The sequence below is a fragment of the Cryptomeria japonica genome, chromosome 10, assembly GCF_030272615.1.
Source record: "Cryptomeria japonica chromosome 10, Sugi_1.0, whole genome shotgun sequence".
In the NCBI taxonomy this organism is placed as follows: Eukaryota; Viridiplantae; Streptophyta; class Pinopsida; order Cupressales; family Cupressaceae; genus Cryptomeria; species Cryptomeria japonica.
In genome coordinates, this window is record NC_081414.1 from 616,852,987 (window position 1) to 616,874,609 (window position 21,623).

At 37.7% G+C, this 21,623-nt stretch overlaps 1 protein-coding gene across 1 annotated transcript; it reads left to right on the forward strand.

Annotated features, from left to right (window-relative positions):
- Positions 1–8,119: 8,119 nt before the first annotated feature.
- Positions 8,120–8,554, forward strand: LOC131859101 (uncharacterized). Its single transcript, XM_059212634.1, has one exon. The coding sequence runs from the start codon at positions 8,120–8,122 to the stop codon at positions 8,552–8,554; it is 435 nt and encodes a 144-aa protein (XP_059068617.1).
- The last annotated feature ends 13,069 nt before the right edge of the window (positions 8,555–21,623 follow it).

The window sequence follows — 21,623 nt, forward strand, 5'->3', positions numbered from 1 at the left end:
GGTGGAGAAAGGGAGAGACATAGATAGGGAGAGAGAGAGAGAGAGAGAGAGAGAGAGAGAGAGAGAGAGAGAGAGAGAGAGAGAGAGAGAGAGAGAGAGAGGTGACATAGATACAGGGAGATATAGAGAGGTGGGGAATGATAAAAGGATAGGGAATGAGAGAGAGAGAGAGAGAGAGAGAGAGAGAGAGAGAGAGAGAGAGAGAGAGAGAGAGAGAGAGAGAGATGATGACCCTGAGAATGGAGAGAATAAGAGATGGAGATATAATAAGAGAGAGTGGGGTAGGGAGATATATATGAGGGTAAAGAGGGAGGGGGGATGGAGATGGAGAGAAGAATAAAGGGAGGGAGAAACCTAGAGAGGGGAAAGACAGAGAGGAAGATGGAGAGATAGAAAGAAGTATCAATACAACCAATACCCTCAACCCTATGTACCCTAAACTATTTACCATTAATCATGTACCCTATACCATAAACATTATATCCTACAACCTGTTATCTAAATCCTATACAAGGGAGGGAGAGGTGATGACCAGAGAGGAAAGGGAGAGGTGATGAACAAAGAGGGAAGGGAGAGAGAAGAGGAGACAAGGAATAATAAAGAGAAAGAGAGAGATAAGAAGAGAGGGAGAGGTGGGCATGGAGTGACTGAGAGACCTAGAGAGGGAAGAGGTAGATAGGTGAGGAAGAGAGAGAAGAAAATATTAGAGAAAGAGGGGTAAGTAGGTAGAGAGAAAATAATTGTAGAGGAGAGAGATGTAGAGGTAAGAGACCTAGGGTGAAAAGATAAAGGTGAGGGAGATAGAGGGGGAGAGACAAAGGGGTAATGAGACAAAGAGGGAGAGGTAAAGATGGAGGGAAGGAGAAACAAAGGGATGGAGAGAGAGGTTGGGAGGGAGAGGTAGTGATCAAGAGAAAAAAGAGGCAGTGGAGAGAAATAATAGGCGAAGAGAGATGGAGGGAGGGAAGGATAGATATGGAGATAAGGAGAGAAGGTGAGAGAGAGAAAGAGTACATAGGAGAGACCAAGATAGGAGAGAGAGAGAGAGAAGAAATGGAGAGAAGAGAGGGAGAGTAATAGGTCTATAGTTTATGGGAGTTAAAGAGGTGAGGGGAGAGAGAAGTGAAGGTGAGATTTTATAAATGGATATGGGTAAGGGGTGATGGAGAGAGAGGTGGAGAGGGAGGGAGATAAATAGAGAGGGGATGCATAGACAGGTCAGATATCTAGAGGGCAAGAGAGGGGTTAAATACCTAGATAGGAGAGAGGGGGGAGAGATAGATAGAGGGGCATAGAGAGAGATGTTCCTAATGAGACATGGGTGGAGTGGTATAGAGGTGGTAAGGGAAGAAGGGAGAAACCAAGAAAGGGGAGAGAGGGAGAGAGAGGCTAGGAGGGAGAGGTGATGACATAGACAATAGAGACAAAATAGAGAGAGTATAAGAGAGAGTAGGGAAGGAAGACATATATGAGGGTAAGGAAGGGGGAGATAGACAGGGAGGGAGAGACCTAGGGAGGGAAGAGAGAGGTTATAGAGAAGAAAGAGAGGAAGATGGAGAGATAGAGAGAAGTATCAATATGACCATTGATAGACTTATAAAGAACTGAGAGGGGGGGTTGAATCGGTGACACCAAAACCAATACTACTTTAAACAATGACCAGTAGATATACTTAATAAGTTTACTCAGCACTATGCATGCAATCTAAAATGATATTAAAGCATCCACAATAAGTAAAACATGCGCCATAATACATGTTTATACATGGAAAACCTAAATGGGAAAAACCACGGTGAGATGGGACTCACAAGTTAACTATCTGTAGTAATAGGTAATTGATCGGTTAAGGTCTAGAAAAGTGCTTTGCTAGGAGCAAATCTTGTTAAATATCCCAAAGCTCTATTAGGAGCTATACCCTGTTAAAGGTAGTACCCTGTTAGGAGTAACCTCGGTAGAGGATTTCTGAATCTAAACTAATGGATCAGCTTGTTAAAGGATTTGTCCAATGAATCTTGATAGAGATTACCCGGTTAGGGGATTTGACTGTTGTAGTGATTAGAAAACAACAAGTGGTGTGATCTAGAAGTAGCACAACTCACTTGAATAGATCCTCTTAAGCACACTCAAAACTACATCACCAACATTTTCTGCAATGCCTTCAACAACTTAACACTTCTATCTTCGCATCAAATCATCTCATATAAAATAGTTCATCATAATGTCATTATATAGACATTTAGATTTCATGTCAGCTTAGAAATTGTATCACAATTTCCTAGGTGCAACGTATCTGGACAATCAAACATAACTCATCACAAATTACCACCAAAATTTGTCGTTTAAAGGTAACTCATCACAACCAGTGTCACTCATCACACAATCAATGAATATCGGTTGGAACACCGATACCGGTTAGAGTTAACCACTGTCAACATTTAAACCGATTGTCCTCCATTTGCTTCTTTGATGGTCTCCGTTGAATCTTCAAGTTGGTGGCAAGTCATTCCTACATATACCGGTTGTCTACATGTACCAGTTTGACACTCTCTAAACCATCATAAACTAAACTTCCAATACTGGTTTGTTAGTGAATAGATTTTTGGCGACTCTACTGGGGAGCGTCAAACATTCAATAGATCAATATGTTACATGCATGTTAGAATTGAACTCACAACCAACAACATCAACAAGTTTGCTTTGTTTGGAAAGAGATTTTAGGAAAAAAAAAAAAAAGGGGTGAATGATTGAGAAGTATTTCCATAATCCAGAATATTGTTGTGGGTTGAAAGAATTGTTTAGGGACCCTAGAGTGGACAACACTAGATTCTTGTCCTTATACCAGATCACAAAGGAGAGAGGGAGTTGTTGATGATTGTTTCAAAGAATTGCAAGGGTTATCATTTTCCACAAAATTCACTCCCAAGAGGAATGCTAAAAGTAGTCCTTCTTCTCCTACTAGGACCACTCCCAAGGTACTTTCCTCTTCTAGCCACTGGCAAGCATTAACACTTACTGGAATCCAAGCCCCTCCCCTTATAACTATTTACCCTATTTTCATTATGGCTCAACCATGGGGTGTCGCAGTCGGGCCTCTTGCTCTCGGAGCCCATAATTCACTTCCAAAAGGAGCTAAGGATGTTTTACCTAGGTTTAATGGAGATGGGAATTTCTCAGTTGAAGAACATTTGAATTCTTTTAATGTAGCTACTGGGATACTGGCAGTACAACATGAAGATGCGGTTGTTAGGCTTTTTGCTCAAACTCTTACCAAGGGAGCAGCAGATTGGTTTAGTTATCTGTAGGTCAAATCTATAACTGATTGGTAAACAATGAAAACTGCTTTTGAGAAATGGTTCAAGAGTACCAATGATGAGCACTCACTTTTGGCTCAGCTCACACAAATGAAGGAGATTCATGAGCCAATGAGAGACTATGTAGCTAGGTATAATAAGATTATTCATAAAATTCCCCAAGCTAAAAGACCAACTACTGATAACCAACAATGTTTCTTCATCAACTCTATGCCTCTTGATGTTGGTTTCCATCTCAGAAGAAATAGGCCAGCTGATCTTGATACTGCACAAAATTAGGCTATAGAACTTGAAGATGATTTAATAACAGTCAGGAAGTGGAGGAAGGATGCGCAAATTCCTCAAGGTCAATCTCAAGCTTCCACCTCTTCGACTGATCCAATTGTTCAAAGACTAGTCAATGATATGATTGCTTTGAAGAGGCGGATACCGAAACCTGGAGTTTCCTACCCACACCCCTATCAAGATATAAGTAGAAAACAACCAAACTAGTATAATTATGGGAAAAATTTGCAACTTCCTACTGCCCCGCAAAGATTGCAAATAGAGGCTCCTCTCGATAAAGGTGTTATGTGCTCTTTTCACCTTACTACGGATCATGATGGGAGTTCTTGTCCTAATATGATAAGGCATGTTCAAATGAAAAGCACAAACGATGAACTAGGTGAGTTCACTAAAGCGGATAAGATTCAAGAAGTACCTGGCAACTCTGGATCATTTTACCTTGAATATGAATCAGATTCAGAAAGAGGTGGTAATATTTTGGTAACTCCTGAAGACCCTGCATGTGCAATCCTTACAAGGAATCAACGAACCTCCTAGCCTATTCCTTTTGCAAACTCTTCTGGAGCTAATTGCAAGGGTAAGGATCCCACAAGTAATTATTTTTATTTTCATGCAAAGACTCCTGAAATTAAGATTTTACAAAGAAATTTTGAAAGTAAAAATAATTCTTCTCCTTCCCCCTCCTTTGACATAATTGAATTTTGTAAAGCTTCAACTGCTCAACTTTCCACTACTGAATATTTGAAATTGAACCCGAAGGAATTAGACAAACTGGTCAAGTATGTAAAAGGAGATTCTACCTCAGAGTCATCAATGCATAAATGTGTGGTTGATAGTGATTTGTTTACTGCTGAAACACCTACTTATGACTCTTTCCCTTCCACTGATTTGATTACTCCCTGTGCCTTCCACAATGTTGAAGATAAACTTGACATTGAAGTTCTAAAGCCTGAACCTTTTTGTATCTCCCTCCTCCTGAATGGTCAAAAGCTTAGCAATTGTATTATAGATTCAGGGGCGTCAGATAACATAATTCCATCATCTGTTGCTAGATCTTTAGGTTTAACACTTACTAAGTCATTTGGGAGATGTTGTTTAATGGATGGGAAGCAGGTCCCTCTCATTGGACAGGTAAAGGATGTTCAGGCAGTACTGGCAGCATCTCTTGATAAAAGGGTAAGATTGACCATTCTGGTTGCTGACATTCCTGGAAGTTATGGGATGCTTTTAAGTAGGACTTTATGTAAAGAGATTAGAGGTGAAATTAAGATGGACTGGTCAGAAGCTATCATCCCACTAGGAAAACAAAAAATCAAACTTGAACCCGAGCCAAAAAATAAATATACAGTCTTTCCCTCTGATAATCCCAAAGCCCATATTCTGTTCCAAGAATGTGAATTAGGAAATTATCTTATTCTTGCACCTGATAAAAAAGAATTGGAAGAAGCAGTCGATGAACAAGGTGAACTATGGCAAATGGAATTTGATGGAAGTTGCACCAACTCTGGCTCAGGAGTAGGGGTAGTTTTGCTTTCCCCCAATGGTAACATTTTTCCTTTTTCTTTCAAGTTGGATTTCAAGAATACTAATAACACTATGGAATATGAGGCATTACTTTTAGGATTGAATGAAGCCAAATATAAGGGTATAAAATTGATTAAGGTGAAAGGTGATGTTGAACTGATTGTCAAATAGGTGAGGAATGTTTATTCTATTAAGAATGATAGACTGAAACATTATAGAAATAGGGTTTGGGATGAGATAGAATTTTTTGATGCTTTCTCAATTGAAGCTATACCAAGGGAGCAAAACACTAGGGCAGATTCATTGGCCGTTTCAGCTTCTCTCTTGTTACCACACCCAAATTTTAAGGATGATTCTTATAGGATTGAAATGATTTATAGGCCTAGTGTCCCTAACACTGTGAATCATTGGCAAGTATCTGATACATATGCTCAAATTAAAGATTTTCTAGAGTACACCCGTTCATTTGCCCAATTGTATTTTGAAGGTTCTGAAGATAGTTGCAAAGAATTTTGTCCAGACCCTAGTATTGATTCTAGTAAGAATTTCATTTAACTGAAAGGGAATAAAATTCCGAAAGGTTTGGTAACTCTAGAAAGGTTTTTCACCTGTAATGATGTGTTCACTGGGAAGAAAGCTCCTAATGATGACGGAAAGGGAAGTTGTGAAAGGATCAATCTTGGTGATGAATCTAATCCTAAAATGGCAACGATTGGCAAATGTTGTTCTTCTGAGGAAAAATGAATGCTTAATGGGTTACTGAAAGAATACATTGACGTATTTGCTTGGTCTTATGATGATTTGAAAGAATTTAGGAATGGCTAGTTTCAACATCAAATTCTGTTGAAGCCTGGTGTTTCTCCTTTTAGACAAAAACTGAGAAATTTCAATCCCATGATGGCAGACGCAATTTTTAAGGAAGTAGATAAAATGCTTAAAGCCAGAATTATATATCCAGTTCATCACTCTACTTGGGTAGCCAATATAGTGCCTGTGAGGAAGAAGAATGGGGAAATTTGGATTTGTGTGGATTTTCGCAATCTGAACCAGGCAAGTCTTAAAGATAATTATGCTTTACCCAATATGGATCATATTTTGCAGACAATAGTTGGGTCGAAAACGATGTCGATGTTAGACGGGTTTTTTGGTTACAATCAAATTGGTGTTGCAGAGAATGAACAACACAATACAACATTCATCACTCCATGGGGAACGTTCGCATATAATTGTATGCCATTTGGTTTGATTAATGTCGGAGCAACTTTTCAAAGGGCCAGGGATTCTTCTTTTAGGGATTTTCATGACAGAATTATTGTTGTTTACCTAGATGAATTGACTATGTTTTCTAAAGATGGGAAGAATCATCTCAAAGATCTAAAGGCAGTTCTACAACATTGTCGAGAACATGGTATCTCCTTGAATCCAAAGAAGTCATTTTTCTGTGTAACTGAGGGCAAATTATTGGGGCATATCATTTCGAAAGAAGGTGTCAAGATTGATCCTGATAGAGTCAATGCAATTCAACATCTTAGCCTACCTTCAAACCGGAGTGGAGTAAGGTCATTTTTTGACCAGGTAAACTTCCTAAGAAGGTTTGTACCCGAATCCGTAGAAACTACCAAGAACATCATTAGCTTGTTGAGTGAGAGGTATCCTTTTAAATGGACTGATGAAGTCAAAGAAGATTTTGAAAGGATCAAGAGTTCAGTTGCCAATGCGCCAACTCTCATCAACCCAGATTTTAAAAAGGATTTTGTCATATACTGTTATGCCTCAGAACATACGATGTCAGGAATATTATTACAGGTGGATGAATCTGGGGTTGAAGCACCTATAGCATTCATGGGTGTCCCTCTCAAAAAGCATGAACTTAAGTATTCTCTTTCAGAGAAATAAACCTTCACTGTGGTTAAAGTCGTAAAACAATTCCGGTATTATATTTTGCATTCTCATTTTGTGGTTTTTGTTCCAGATTCTATAGTAAAAAGTATTTTGTCTCAGCAAGAAGTCAGACTCAATAAAAGTGCGATGTGGGTAACCAAAATTTAGGAATATGATCTAGATATTCATCCTACAAAGACGATTAAAGGACAAGGCTTATGCAAATTAATAGTAGAAAATAAAATGGAGACTGAAAAAGAGCTACCATTGACTCTGTTCATTGGGTTGCAAGATACATGGTTTTCTGATGTAGCTTATTATTTGACCTACGGTAGTTGCCTAAGTCATTTGTCAGCTAAAGAACAAAACAATCTCAAATTGAAAGCAGCTAAGTATGTTATTTGGCAAGATGTTTTATACAAAAAAGGCTTGGATGGTACCTATTTGAGGTGTGTAGATAAGCCTCAACAGCAAAAGCTTCTAGAAGTTTATCATGGTGAAGCCTGCGGTGGACATTTCTCATCCTCAGTCACTGCTTTTAAGATTTTAAGAAATTTCTTTTATTAGCCTGGTATGTTTCGTGATGCATATTCTTATGTAAAGGGATGTGAAAAATGTCAACTCTTTTCGGGAAAACCACACTTAGCTGCTCTACCTTTAAGGCTTGTGGTAGTGGATGAACCTTTCAAACAATGGGGTATTGATTTCATTTGTCTAATAAATCCTCATTCCAGTGTTGGTCATATGTATACTCTAACAGTAATGGACTATTTTACTAAGTGGGTGGAGGTTGTCCCCACTAAGAAGGCGAACTCAAAGGTCATATGTAATTTTCTCAAAATTGCATCCTTGTCTGTTTAGGGGTCCCTCAGAAGATTGTTGCAGATAATGCCTCATATTTCTCCTCTGAAGAATTGACTATGTTCTATTATGAACATCAAATCTCTCTTTCACATTCCTCCGATTACTTTCTGTAAGGTAATAGATTGTAAGAATCGAGCAACAAGAACCTGGTAGCAATCATGAAGAAGTTAGTTGATGATAATGCCTAGAATTGGCATAAAAATGTATATGAAGCCTTATGGGCAGATAGAATTACCCCTAAAAGAGAGATTGGAATGGCACCTTTTGAGCTAGTGTATGGGATTGGTGCAAAAGTTTCCTTACCCCTAGAATTGTCAGCAGCAAAGCTTCAAACTGTAATTGAGGATTCCTTTTTCCAAAATGCTTTGGAGAAGAGAGTTATGTATTTGATGAGGTTGGAAGAGGAAAGAGAGATGTTAGTGGATAGAATTATTGAGCAGCAAAACAGGGTGAAGAAGATCTTTGATATGAGAGCTCGGCCAAGAGGTTTCCTTAAAGGAGATGAAGTTTTGTTGTGGGACAAGAGAAGGGAACCAAAGGGTTCCCATGGAAAATTTGACTCATTGTGGAAAGGTCCATTCACGATCCATGAAGTAGTGGGACCGAATGCATTCAGACTGAATTATTCTGATGGAATGGTTATGCCTTATACCTATAATGGGCAGGACTTCAAGCTTTACAAACTTTGAAATCTAAGGTTAAGAGTTCTTGTACATAGTAGATTAGTTGTTTGTTTTGTGTTTCCTTGGTGTGTGTCCTCTTTGCCCCCTTTCTATTTTTGTTGTGCAAAACCAGAGATTTAGAGTTCTTTACATTTTTCATAAAATACAATCCCCCGTCAGAGCCAATGTTATCTTGTCATTCATCTTTCATAGAAGGAGTAAATCGACCTACAAAATTTTATTTGAGTCCTTATCTTTCTAGAAATTCCTTGGTTCAATCCTAAATCCATTTGTAAATTGTCTCTTAATCCGTAGCACCAAGTTTAAATGGTCTATTTGAACTCCATGAACTCATTGAACCATTTTGAAGGGAGTTCATAATTTTCATTTAGGTTGCATAGGTTCTAAGGTGTCTAAAAGGTTTTCATGCTAACATTCACTCAAAGTGTTTTGCAGCAGTTCTTTTTCATGGTCACGTATGATGTGTTATATCCTTTTTCTACGGGCTGAAACACTTTGAACCTAGTTCAAATAGTTCAGTGGTGTTCAACAAGTTCAATGAAGTTCAAAGATCAATGGTACTTAACAGAGTTAATCCTTTCAAAGAGAATTTTCTTGGCGCAGTGTACACCTTGAACTACCTAAACTCTCGTGAAGTCAGTTCAAATTGTTCACGCGTGTTCAAATCAGGTGGGTCCCATGGACTAAAAGACATGATGGTGCATTTATTGCTAAGTATGATGAAGATCGAACCATATCTCAGGTGACGTCAACTGGTTGAGTTTTCAAGGCAAGTAATCATTTTTGGGAATTGGCGATTACTCCAAAAATGTTGTCATGCATTCAATGCACGTGTGTGATGTCCAATCCCAATGCTCAGCACATTTGAGTTGATGATCAAAATTAATGAACTTAATAAGTTTGTATCACTTCTTTGGCTATAAGGTATGAAGTGATTAATTTCTGAAAACTTGTTCTTCATTGCTGTGGAGTTTTTGGATAGAAGGTTTGTTTGTTGGTAGTCGTTCGATTGGTCTCAACTGTGAAGGTGAGTTTGTTTCCTGTCCTCTCCAGTGATTTTTACCTTCTTTTCCTCTCTCAAAATAAAAATTCACTGGGGAAAATAAGGGTTTTTGTTTATGAATTATGAAGTCCACATTGCACCTTTTCGGGAATATTTTCAGTCTTGCATGCACAGAGCCCATAGTCAGTGATACAAACTTGAAAGGAGAAAATCTAGAAGTTTTAAAGGAAAGGGTGTTTAAAGGAATTGATGGTTCATTTGGTTTAGAAATTTTGAGTAGTGGTCTCATAGAAGCAACAACCTTTCCTCCTGCTGTCTGTTGCCCATAACTAGTTAGGGAGTGTATTGCGAGGTATGATCCTATTTCTGAAACTATTAAGAGAGATAATGGTGAAACCCTCCTCACAATTAACAGGGAAGTTATTTCCTCCATTTTCAAATTGTTTGATTATCAGTTCTCAAACTTTTCTCCCGCCCAATCAATCACCGATTTCAATGCAGATAAATCTGGCCACTGGAATAATATAGCAAAGTATTGGTTGAAGGTTCCTCAGAGGGGTGGCTCCAGATTACCTAAGTATCCCAACAAGAACCACATGCTTCCCCACATCCATGATGTCATGTTACTGCTACACCAAATTAGAGGTTCAGCTAAGGCCTACAACTTCGCTGATTGGATTTACTATTATGTACAACTGGTGCTAGAAGGAAAGCAGTATCTTGATTGGGCAGAGCTGATTGCTGACTCCATGAGGGAACAACTGAGTATGGCGAAAAAGTTCAAGCAAAATTTCTTCATGTCCTCATATCTGATATATTGCTTGGCATGTGTTAGAGAGATAGTGGGAATACCTAGGCAGCTCGCTGAGGGAGAGGTTTCTATGTATGACTTTTACCCTATGTTACAAAAGGATAATGCTTTGCTAGATTTTAGGAGACTACATAATGCTTTCTTGGGAGATTTGTGTTATGAGTTAAAGAACATGAAAACCAAGAGAATGTCTGAAGATGCACAGGCATTACTGAAGAAATATGGTAGTTTCTTTGTTCAGTTTCCTCATTTTTGCTACATAAGAGTAGGTGGTTTTGAGGAAGAGCCTTTCAGACTTCCACGTTTTTGTTTGGATTGTTTTGTTCTTGCTGAGGTCTGTAGGTAGTTGGCTACCGTAATTAAGAAAGCTCAACCCAGAGATAAATGGGAGGATCATTTTCCTATTCAATTGGGTATTTTATCTTGCAGTTCAATGTCAGATGCTCTAAGCATTGGAGCCGACTTGAAAAACTTCAATTTTCCACTGTATCATGAAAGAAAGGGCTTTGACGATAAAGGTTTCTCACGGAGTCTTGGTTTGATGTCGCACCTTCCAATCCCACACCTAGAAGACTTCTGGGAAGATTGTAATGATGAGCTTGAAGTGTTCAAAAGAGAAAACATGAGAATGGTTCTGGAACAAGTAGTTTCACTACAGGTGAAACTTGATATAAGGAGAATCCAAGAGGATTATCTAGAGCTCTTTGAACCTAGATATCAACATCAAGCTGAACCCAAAACATCCTGCATTAATTGGGATGTAGAAGAAGAGGATGACATACAACTTAACACAAACAGGGTCTTCGAAAGAACTGCAGAATGGGTTAACAAGAGAGGAGCAAAGAAACTAGGCAACAAGATTGGTCCTGCAAAAGGTAGTGAGGTTGCTCTACGTTCCCCAAAACATTTTTCTAACCCCACTTCTATGCTTGTTCATGTAGGTAAAGATAAGAAGCCATCTTACACCAAGCACAAGCCTAATCCGGCTCTAACTTTTTTGCTCCTCGATATACAAGGACACGGAGTGTTGCATAAAATAAAATGGACCAAGTCAAAGACATAGAGGCAAATGACAAAATCCTTGATACTTATATTTTTGAAGTCGAGGACCTTGACAGTGACATTGTCAACACCATAGATTATCATGCAGTCACTGTAGCCATGACGCTTCCCCGTAAGGTTATCGGAGGAACAACTAGTTCAAGTACAACTCCTAAATGGCTAACCACTTAAGTAAGCAAGAAACGAAGTTTCATTCCAGTAACCATCCCAATTGAGGACATGGTGGTTAAGTACATAGAGAAGGGTCCCAAACAAAAGAAGTTCAAAACAACTGCTAGATTGGATACTGCTGAAGAGACTGGGAAGTGGGTTGCCAAGATTGCTTCTTATAAGCCCAAAGATGAGAATAAGGAGGTAAATGCAGAGGACTTTGAGATCACCAAAGTGGAGCTCGGGAACATGAGTTGGGATTCAGATAATCACCTTTTCCAAGTATCGGCTAAGAAGATGCTCACTAGGTCACAAAAAGATGGGCAGGAGAAAAGAGAGCTTAAGTGGCATATCAAATTTCTTTCTCAATTCATTGATCGTATCGGCTGCTTTGGAGAACTTCCCATATTCAGAAATTTTTTACCCTACTACGCCAGAGAACAAGAAGCTGATGGGTCAAGTTCAGCGAGCCAAAAGCATCATGGGGGCTATGGAGAAATGGATTGAAGGAGTGATTAGAGATGGTGAAAAGTATATCACAAGCTCCAAGAAGTTATGCAACGAGATGCAAAGCCTCATTGCAGAGGTTCAGAATCAGATTGTGCCATGGGAAAAAGAAGAGCATAAATGGGAAAATGTCTTGCCTAAGCTCACCAAGATAGAAGAGTACAGAGCCACCAAATTTTTAGTAGAAAACTCAATCAAGTTGGTAGATCAGTGCCAACTCTTCATATTGAAGAAGAATATAATGTGGCGGGTACTCACAATCAAGTCTGTGATTTCTGATGCCAAGGCTTCTGTTTATGAGCTTCAAGATTTTCAGTGTAGCTTGGTTAATGACAATAAAGTAGTTAATCCATACCATGATTGGCAACTGGGACTTTGTGGGCTGCACACACAGGATGCAATAAAGGCTTTTAGGCTGCACATGGAGAAAGTTAAAGCCAAAGGCAATTTCACTCCCGAAGATATAACACAAGTCGCCCGAATTGAATCCATGATATTTATCGGTAATGATATGTTACATAAGCATGCCGAGAAAATGGTGAAGCATAGGTGGGACAAAGAAGCCGCAAAAGAAAAGATCAATGCCATGAAAAATCCAAGCCAATCTATAATTCAGGAGCTTGCAACCACCCATGATGCCCAGAAAAGTGGAGGAGAGGATGATGATGGAAAAGAAGCGTAGCATGATGATAATGCTCTGTTTTTATTTTATGTGTTTTTCATAATCTTGCAAATGACTTTGGGACATTTGTCCCTAAAATACTCTGTTGGTTTTTATAACTATTTCAGAGGAGGTCGGGTTTTAAAGGGGACCTCCTCTGTTCTTTAAAGATACTGTAAATTAGATTAAGATAGATAGAGAAGGGTTTTTTTTAGAATAAGTTATTGAGATTTTGTTTTTAGAAGTTTTGTTTTTGTTGGAAGGAAGTCACCAGTTTTTCAAAATCTGAAATTAGAAAGAACTTATACATGTATTGTTGTGTCTTTGTTGCATGAAATACATATATATATAAAGATCATATGTGTTTTGGAGAAGGAAAACCTTTGAGTTTTGAATCCGTGGAGTGGTATTTCTTTGCAAATATGAATCTAATTGAATGATTGTGATCACCTTTCTAATGGTAAATGTTGTTATTATTCTGGAGCTCCTTTCTATGTGTTTTTAAAAGATATGTGTTTGAAAAGAGATTTTATTTCTCTTACCTATTTTTATGAAGTGCTGAATCGGTGTTTCTGAACTTTGTTTTGATCACCTCCATTTTTCATCTTGAAGCGTTTTGAAGAATAGTTTCCTCTAAAATATTTGTAAACCATTAGCCTCTCATCTAAGAATGAAGTAGGCAGCCTTGTGTGCTTTCAGGTTAAAAGCATACCAGTTTAATTTAATTAGATTATTCCCTGAATAACTAATGGAGGGAGTTGTACCTATCAAAAATTCAGAGGGAAGTCATGTATGTCACACTTACCCAACTGTTTAGTTGAACTTTTGTCTTTCAAAGAAGGCGACGAAGTTTTAAAAAATTTAATTTGAAGAAAGGAAAAAATTTGTTCACTAACATGGTTGCAATACAAGTAACTTTAGAAGTAATACCGGTAGACAATGTGACCATATATGTGTGTGTACATGTTCCATCAATGACAACACATGAAGTCATTCATTACAATCATCATCAAGCCAACAATCTCCCCCTTTGGCATTGATGGCAACACTTAGAAAATTTTACAACTTTACAACTAAGTGTGCTTACAAAATTTGTACAAACATAATTCAACTCCCCCTTAACAATACATACAAAAATTTTACAGCACACATACATATTTCTACTCCCCCTTTGACAACAATGCCAAATTGAAAAGTAAAATACATATATATATATATATAGAAAAATTTGCATCAAAAGTTTACATATACAACAACTCAAAAGTCTGTATTAAGGAGTGTTCAGTTCACTTTTCAAGAAAATATTACTGAAAGTAAGCTTCATTTGAGAAACATCATTTTCCCATGTGTCCAATAAAGTTTCAGTAATCTCTATGGTTGTCATGACCTGTGCAAAAAATTCTTCCATTGAATCAATTGTATTCATCTCTGGAGTAGCTAAAACTACTTTTGCATTCTGATAAGCTCATTGCAAGATGTCCATCTTCAATCTCAATAAGTTCTTCAACTCCTTCAAGGAACAGAGTCTCTTTGCCTATTCAAAATCATACGAATCTAACCAAGTTTGCAAATCATCAACAGATTTTCCAAAAGATAGGATTGAATCCTGTAAAGGTATGTAGGCATGACATATCTTTTCTAGTTCCAGTTATGTCTCTATTCACTTCTTTAAAAAATCAGCATAGAAAAATGAAACATTAGATGTGTAGGCTAGAATTTTACCTCCTGTCTTAATAGCTTTTCTCAAAAGATCTTTGTTTAGGGATAAAGTAATCTTCCCTGTATCAATATCTTTCATTAATTGTTCTCCTCTTTTATTCCTGTAGTTTTTCTCGGCCATAGTCTGAGCTGCTTCCTCAAGGGACTTGAGTTGGTCAGAAGCATCTGCAACCAACTGGCCAAGCTTGCCAATAGGAGTGGACACATTCCCTATAGTAGTCTCTAGTAGAAGTCTTGACAAAATTTCTACTGTAGTTTGGATGGTTTCTGCTTCCTTCCTCTGTTCCTTAAGCCTCTTATTCTATCCTCTGGATTGCATCATAGTTACAATCTCTAATAATTTTGATTCACTCATATTGGCAGCATCTATAGGCCCTTTGAAGCCAAATGAGTCATCATCATCATCATTCTGCTACTTGACTAATGCCTTTTTTGATTCAGCAGATTTATCCTTCTCCTTTTTCTCTTCCTCTTGTTCTTTCTCATTTTCCTGTTCAGAGGACTTCTCTACAACTCTTTCTGCAGGTTTCTCCTAGGTAGCTTGTGAAATCGGTGGGAGTTGTGATTTCACTGGTTGATATTTTACCGGTGGGAGTGGAATATCCACACTTGGTTGAGTTGTTGGTATATCCACTGCATTAACCTGTGAATCAGTAATAACCGGTGGTTGCTTATTTGGTTCAATAATGTTCCTAGATAGATCTATGGTATCATGTATTTCGTCAACAAAGATCACTGGTTGGGAGGTAGTGTCATCCTTTTTCTTGATAGGATAGACAATATCAGCTTGTACTATTTTTTCCTCATCCATCTCTGGTCGTACTTCAAGCTCTGTTTGCTCATCATCATAAGACTTTGAATGCTTATGCATCTATTGAACGTTTTGAGCTATCTGATGAGTTTCAACTTCAACAGATTGAGATTTCCCATTTAATAACTTCAATCTTCTTGCCTTAGAAGTAAATTGTCATTTGTAATTATCAAATAAGGCAACTAATTCATCTCTAGATAATTCAGGAAAATATTAAATAAATACATTATCAATAATTTCTTGATCTTTGTTAACAACAATTTGCCACTTATTTGCAATAATTGAGTATAAAGATTCAAAAATATCATCTTTAAGGTCCTGAGGTAATCGATTGTATTGACATAAATAGTTGATTACTAGTTGAACAATTTGTTCCTTCTGGTCTTCATCAAATGAATCAAATTTTTTTTTGACATTATCAAATCTATTCCTCCCTAATATTTTCAATGTCTTCTTAAAATCAGTCATAGCCTTGTAAGATAAGACATTAATAGGAATACTTGCCTTTGGCACTTCTTCTATTGGTTTAGCTACTTTACCAGTTGCTTTCATTTTCTTGGGTTCCTCCTTAGTGTCAGTATCATCAGATTCTGCTTGGAGAATCAGTTGATAACCTCTCTTCTTTGTTGCAGTCTTCTTCGTAGTATTTACTTGGGGTACCTGTTCCTTTTTTACTTGGATACTTCATGACACTCTTGTATTAGTAGGTACAGAAGGTGTTGAAGGTTCTTTCTCAACCTTCTTCTTCTTTCCTTTAACATTACTGGGTTGAGAACTACTAGTTTCAACTTTTGAAATTTGCACCTCAACAGTATCCAATCTTTTCTTCTTCTTGTCCACTGGAGATGCCAACAGGTTATTGGCATAACCAATCAATAAGTCATAATTGACTTCATAACTCATGTCTTCCATTTCATCTTCTCTTGGTTCAATAGCTTTCATCAGACAAAAATCAGTGGTGACTATGAAAATGATATCTTTAGCAAAGTTTTTCACCACATCTTCAGGTAGCCTTACCCTCATACTCATTTTCTTCTAAAATTCATTGAAATACTTGTTCATTGCTACCGAGAAAGTGTTCTTAACAACCTTAATGTTGTTCTTGATTTGAGCAGTAACCGGCAAGTCTTTAGACCATTCAATATCACCAATTCCCAGTAGGAAATTCTAAAAGTAAAAGAATAAGCCAATCAATAACTGACCAAATTTGAACTTCTAACTATTGTCCTTCTTAATTGACTATAGATTTTGTTTGTCCTCAAAACTAGAATGGCAACCAGGTGATAAAACACAATTCAGAGATTGGATATCCTTGAATAGCTAACTTTTCCTATAGTAAAGGCACATTTAGTTATCAACCAGGGATGTAAACTTGAAATGGTCCAGCACTGTATGTGCACCAAGTTCATATTGCAACCATTTTATATAGCTGTAGGAAAGGAAATTCTTCTTAAAGTAAACACACAAAATCTCTAATAAACTAATACTTAATCTTACAACTGGAAATTTCTTTTACTGTTAAAAGATAAAGTTTTGGCGAGAAACAAGAACTACTCTACTGTCGTGGCTGCAGGAACAAACACGGGAACTGTTTCATATGGCTGCAGGAATAGATAACTGCAGAAACAACTATTACAAAAGTATGAAAACTAGTTTAAAACATACAAAGTATTACTCACCAAGTGGGCCCCCTTGAGTGAGTATTTCCAGAACTTCAGATTACACTTATCTAATCATCCAAAATCACATTAATTTCTTTATTTCATCTTGACTGGAAAATACATACATAACACCAGAAAATTGTGTATTACAAAATATTATCTTTTTCTCTGTTATCCCCGAGAGGAGAGAGATCCCTTTTATTTATAGGAAAGCTTATAAAAAACTTCTAACTAACTGCCCACATCCCTACGGAATAGGTGAACAAAATTTATTAACAAAAGAAGAAGAAGAAGAAGAAGTCAGCACAGGACAACAGAACAACATCTATCCTACAATTGAGAAAATATAGCATGACCGCCTTCTAGATCTAAGATCCACTTGGAGCAATTATAAATGTTTTCATAAATCAATCTATTGAAGAATCAGTCTAGTGATCCTAATCATAACTGCATTTCTTTGACTGGGTCTGCATTGCGCTTACATACTTGATGATCTTTTGAACCGCCATCTATCTTTTCCTCACCTTTGCCGACCCTTTTCAAGATATTAACACGCACAATAGCATGTATATACTAATTCTAACATGATATAACATAAACTATATTTACAATTAACTTTAGATATTTGCATGGATAGATCATTTGAAACCACTATATGACATCCTTAGGTATAGGTTAAACCAGTTTCAAACATACTTGAAAGGTATCATCTTAGGAAAACATTATAATCCAAATGTCATTTAATTATAAGACCTAAGTAGGATTATTATATCAGAATTCTATAAAAATAGAGCCATTGTTTAGGCTCATCATCTCCCCCTAACCTAACTTCTTTTTGATCCTCCAACAACAGGAAAATTTCAGATTCTGGCATTAATTCAGAAATTGCCCGGAGTAACCTACCCATAACTGCCATTCTTTAAGCTCCAGTAGAATCCTTTCATTTTCTCCAATCTCTTCCACCTGGTATGTTTTGTCACTTCATTGTATGGTGGGTCACTGTCCCTGCAGCCTATTAGTGGCCATAGGAGGATTGGAGGCTGAAAACTAAGAGGAAGCCAATGGCGTCCCTTTGTTCATCCCAAGTGCATGTACTTGGGTGCTTTGTTCAATGTTGCATGGTAATTTTGCATAGAGTGTGGCTCAGATTGCTTTAATTCATCTATTAGGCTATCCCAACACTGAGCTATATGTTCTTTTGCTTCATTTCCTTCCCTTGGAGCTATTTTTTCATATTCTTTATACACTACTTCCCTCAGGGGTAGGATTTCCTTTGCATAGTCTAGTTCATAAACAATATTTTGTCAATCAAAGTAAAATCGCCTGGGTTCTCTTGATTCAGCCCTTAAGGGTAATGAAAGCTCAAGTTCTTCCCTATTATACACCTGAAACTGCTCTCCCCTTGATATTTCATTCTGCATCCATGACATAAGAGCCCTCAACTGAATATCTCCAATGTAAAGGAGAGGGTTCCAATTAACATCATTAGGGACAACATAGTTATGGACATACAATTCACAAAGTAAGTTTTTTATTGCCATAGGAGATGTCTGAAAAGCACTATAAAATTCTTCTGGTGTTTGCAATGAGGGGCTTAAATCCTTAACAATCCTCATCATCTGGAAACTGATGTGTTGTTCTTTTAAATATAGAGAGTAGACACTGGGAGGAGCTCAACATTGCATCAGTTGTGGAACCATGGTGACTATTGTTTCCACCTTAGCTTTAAGCTGGGCTATTTCCTCATCCTTCTGCTCAATAACCTTCTTTTGTCAGTCGATTATCATCCACATTTTTACTTTCTCCAGTTCCCAATCCTTATAAAGAGAAAGTCCCACCGCATGACTAGTAAGAGAGGTAGGTGGTCTATGAGCAGGTGCCCTGGGTTTCTTCATTTCTTCTCCACTCCCTACTTCAATAAACTGCTCTACAACAGATACTAAACTGTTTAGTCTCAAAATTTACTTCTTCATGTGGCTACTCTATATTCGGAAGCTCCTCTTCTTTCTAAAGCTACTGTTCTTGCTCTTCCCCCATATTTTGAAGTTCTTCCTCCTCTTCATGTTCCATTTGAGATTCATTAGGTGGAGAAGGAGGGATATCATGATGAAGTGGACTATATTAGTCTCGCTCTGGGGAGTTAATCAAGATGGTAATTTTTGGCTATGTTGATTGGTCTTGGCTTTTATGCTTTTTACGTTTCCTACCACTACTTCTTCAAACTTTCCCTTTTCCGACTGCAGGGCTACTTCTTGTAGCCACCTCTTCAACTACCTCAATAGTTACTGCAGGAACTGGTTTTACGATTTTCCTCTCCTTGGCCACAGAAAGGGGTACATTCTCATTTTTACTTTTCTTGTCCTTATGCTCTATATCAACTTCTTTTTCTTTACCCTTTTCCATTTTTGTGGCAGCCCTAGTTTTTCTTGAACCTTGAGGAGGAACCCCTGCTTTAGCTACTTTTTGTAAGGGTTCCTCTACTACAGGAGTATTTTGTTTTGAGGATTTCAACGAGGATGAGGGTTCAAGAGGGGAATCAAGTTCCACAAGGTTTTCTTGTTCCTGAGATGAAAGTGGTTCCTCTATAACTATTTGTTCTTCTCTAAACATTCTGGTTTCAACAAATTCATTCCAAGGCATTGGAGAAACATCTCTCAAGGATTTTTCAACTAAAATCTTAATTAGACAATGGTGAGAAATAGAATGTGGCCTACCTTTCTGGGTCTCTCTTGCACTTATAGAAAGAAGGTTGTATAATAATCTTGGAACATTCATCCTTCTTCTGTGGTGCAGATGACTCAGGAGTTTAAAGTGATGAGAATGCAGACATGAAAACCTTCCCTCACAAGTTAAATACTTTAGAATATACAATGTTGTTTCTCTCCATCCAGGTGGAAGGGATTCTCGCCTAGTTCCTTGTCTATCTACAACCAATGGAGGGTCTCCTGGTCATGTAAATGATTCTCTTGCACCGGATTCATCCTTAGACTCTGAGTACTTCTCCCTATCTATTGGTAACCCAGTTACCTCTACTATCTATTCTTCTGAAACAACTACCCTCAAACCTTTTACCTAAGCTTCACCATTTGAAAGTGTGCGGGTAAATTCCTGCCCAATTGCCTCATCAAACTTTGTCAATTTTAAAAAATAATCTAGCCATCCACTGTTACGGAATATTGGTTCACAAACCTGATCCTACAGAAGAACCTCATGGATTGTTGGCTCATGTCGAACAGGTGGACCACCCATCGCAGTGATAACACTTTCAATTTTATAATGGCGTAAAAATTCTCAAACACTGCACTAAGTTTTGCACTGTAATGTACTCAATGTGCCTTTCCCTGGTCGGAATCTAGCTAAAATCTTAAAAATAACTCCAAATAGACAGACAAAATAGACATACAAGCAGAACAAAAGATATCACCTCAAACTAGAAATTTTGAAAAATACAACGCAATCTGAGAGGACATCACAATTATCTAGTAGAATAATTATCAGTGTACTTCCCCCCCAACCTAAGGCTTGACAGGTGTCCACACATGTGGAGGAGAATTAATATAAATGACCGTATGCAAAATATCATAATAAGAAGTAATATAGTTTAATTATACACATGAAGCAAATATAATAACACACGAGCGTACCTAATATCACATGACAATGACTGCAGTTGGAAGATATGACGCCGCCATGCATGGAAATCGATGTGATAATGGGTGAAGTGAAAGGAAATAAATGAGTGAATACGAAATGAGATATTTATTATGCAAGAAAGTGCTTCCTCAAGATATGGAGGTGTTTATTAGGATCATGAGGCAAGGATATTAAGATGGAGTGGTGACAACAAAGTCATCATCAGTGGCTACAAGAATCTCGGCATGCTGGGCAGTGGAAAACTGTCGCATGAAGTCATCTTTGCTCAAAGGTTTACTGTATAGGCGTAGCCGATGACCGTTGACTAACAATTTAAACTTAATAGGATCTATGGTAGATAATCTAACAACACCATTGGAAAATGTTTCAACTATCTCATAAGGGCCTAACCATCTGGTCTGCAATTTGCCTAAGTTGTCTTTATACCTGGAATCGTAGAGAAGAGCTCAATCACCTAGATTCAATTATTTATCCTTGATATAGCGATCATGCCATTTCATGTGTTGACTCTTAATAGATTCAATATGCTGTAGAGCAAATTTCCTTAATTCATCTAAAGCATTGAGCTACAGGATCCTTTCTTCTTGTGCTGCAGAGAGCATCATATCTAAGGAAATATCCGTTCTCAAATTTTTATGTTCAAACCCAATAGGCATCATTACTTTTGTTCCATATACCATTTGAAATGGTGTAAACCTTGTTGTAGTTTTCCAGGTGGTTCTATAAGCCCATACAGCCTCAAAGAGTCTACTACACCAATCTTTTCTATTAAGGGCTATTGTTTTTGTCAATATTGATTCAAGCTCCCTATTAGTAACCTCTACTTTTCCATTAGCTTGTGGATGATAAGGAGTAGATTTCCTATGTCTAACATTGTATTTGTTGACCAAGTCTATGATCAGAGTAGAAGTAAACTGTGCCCCTTGATCTGTTACTATTTCTCTAGGAACTTCATACCGAGTGAAGATTTCTTCATATAAGAACTCGACAACTTTATTATCTCGGGCATGCTTGAAGGCTTTGAATTCTACCCATT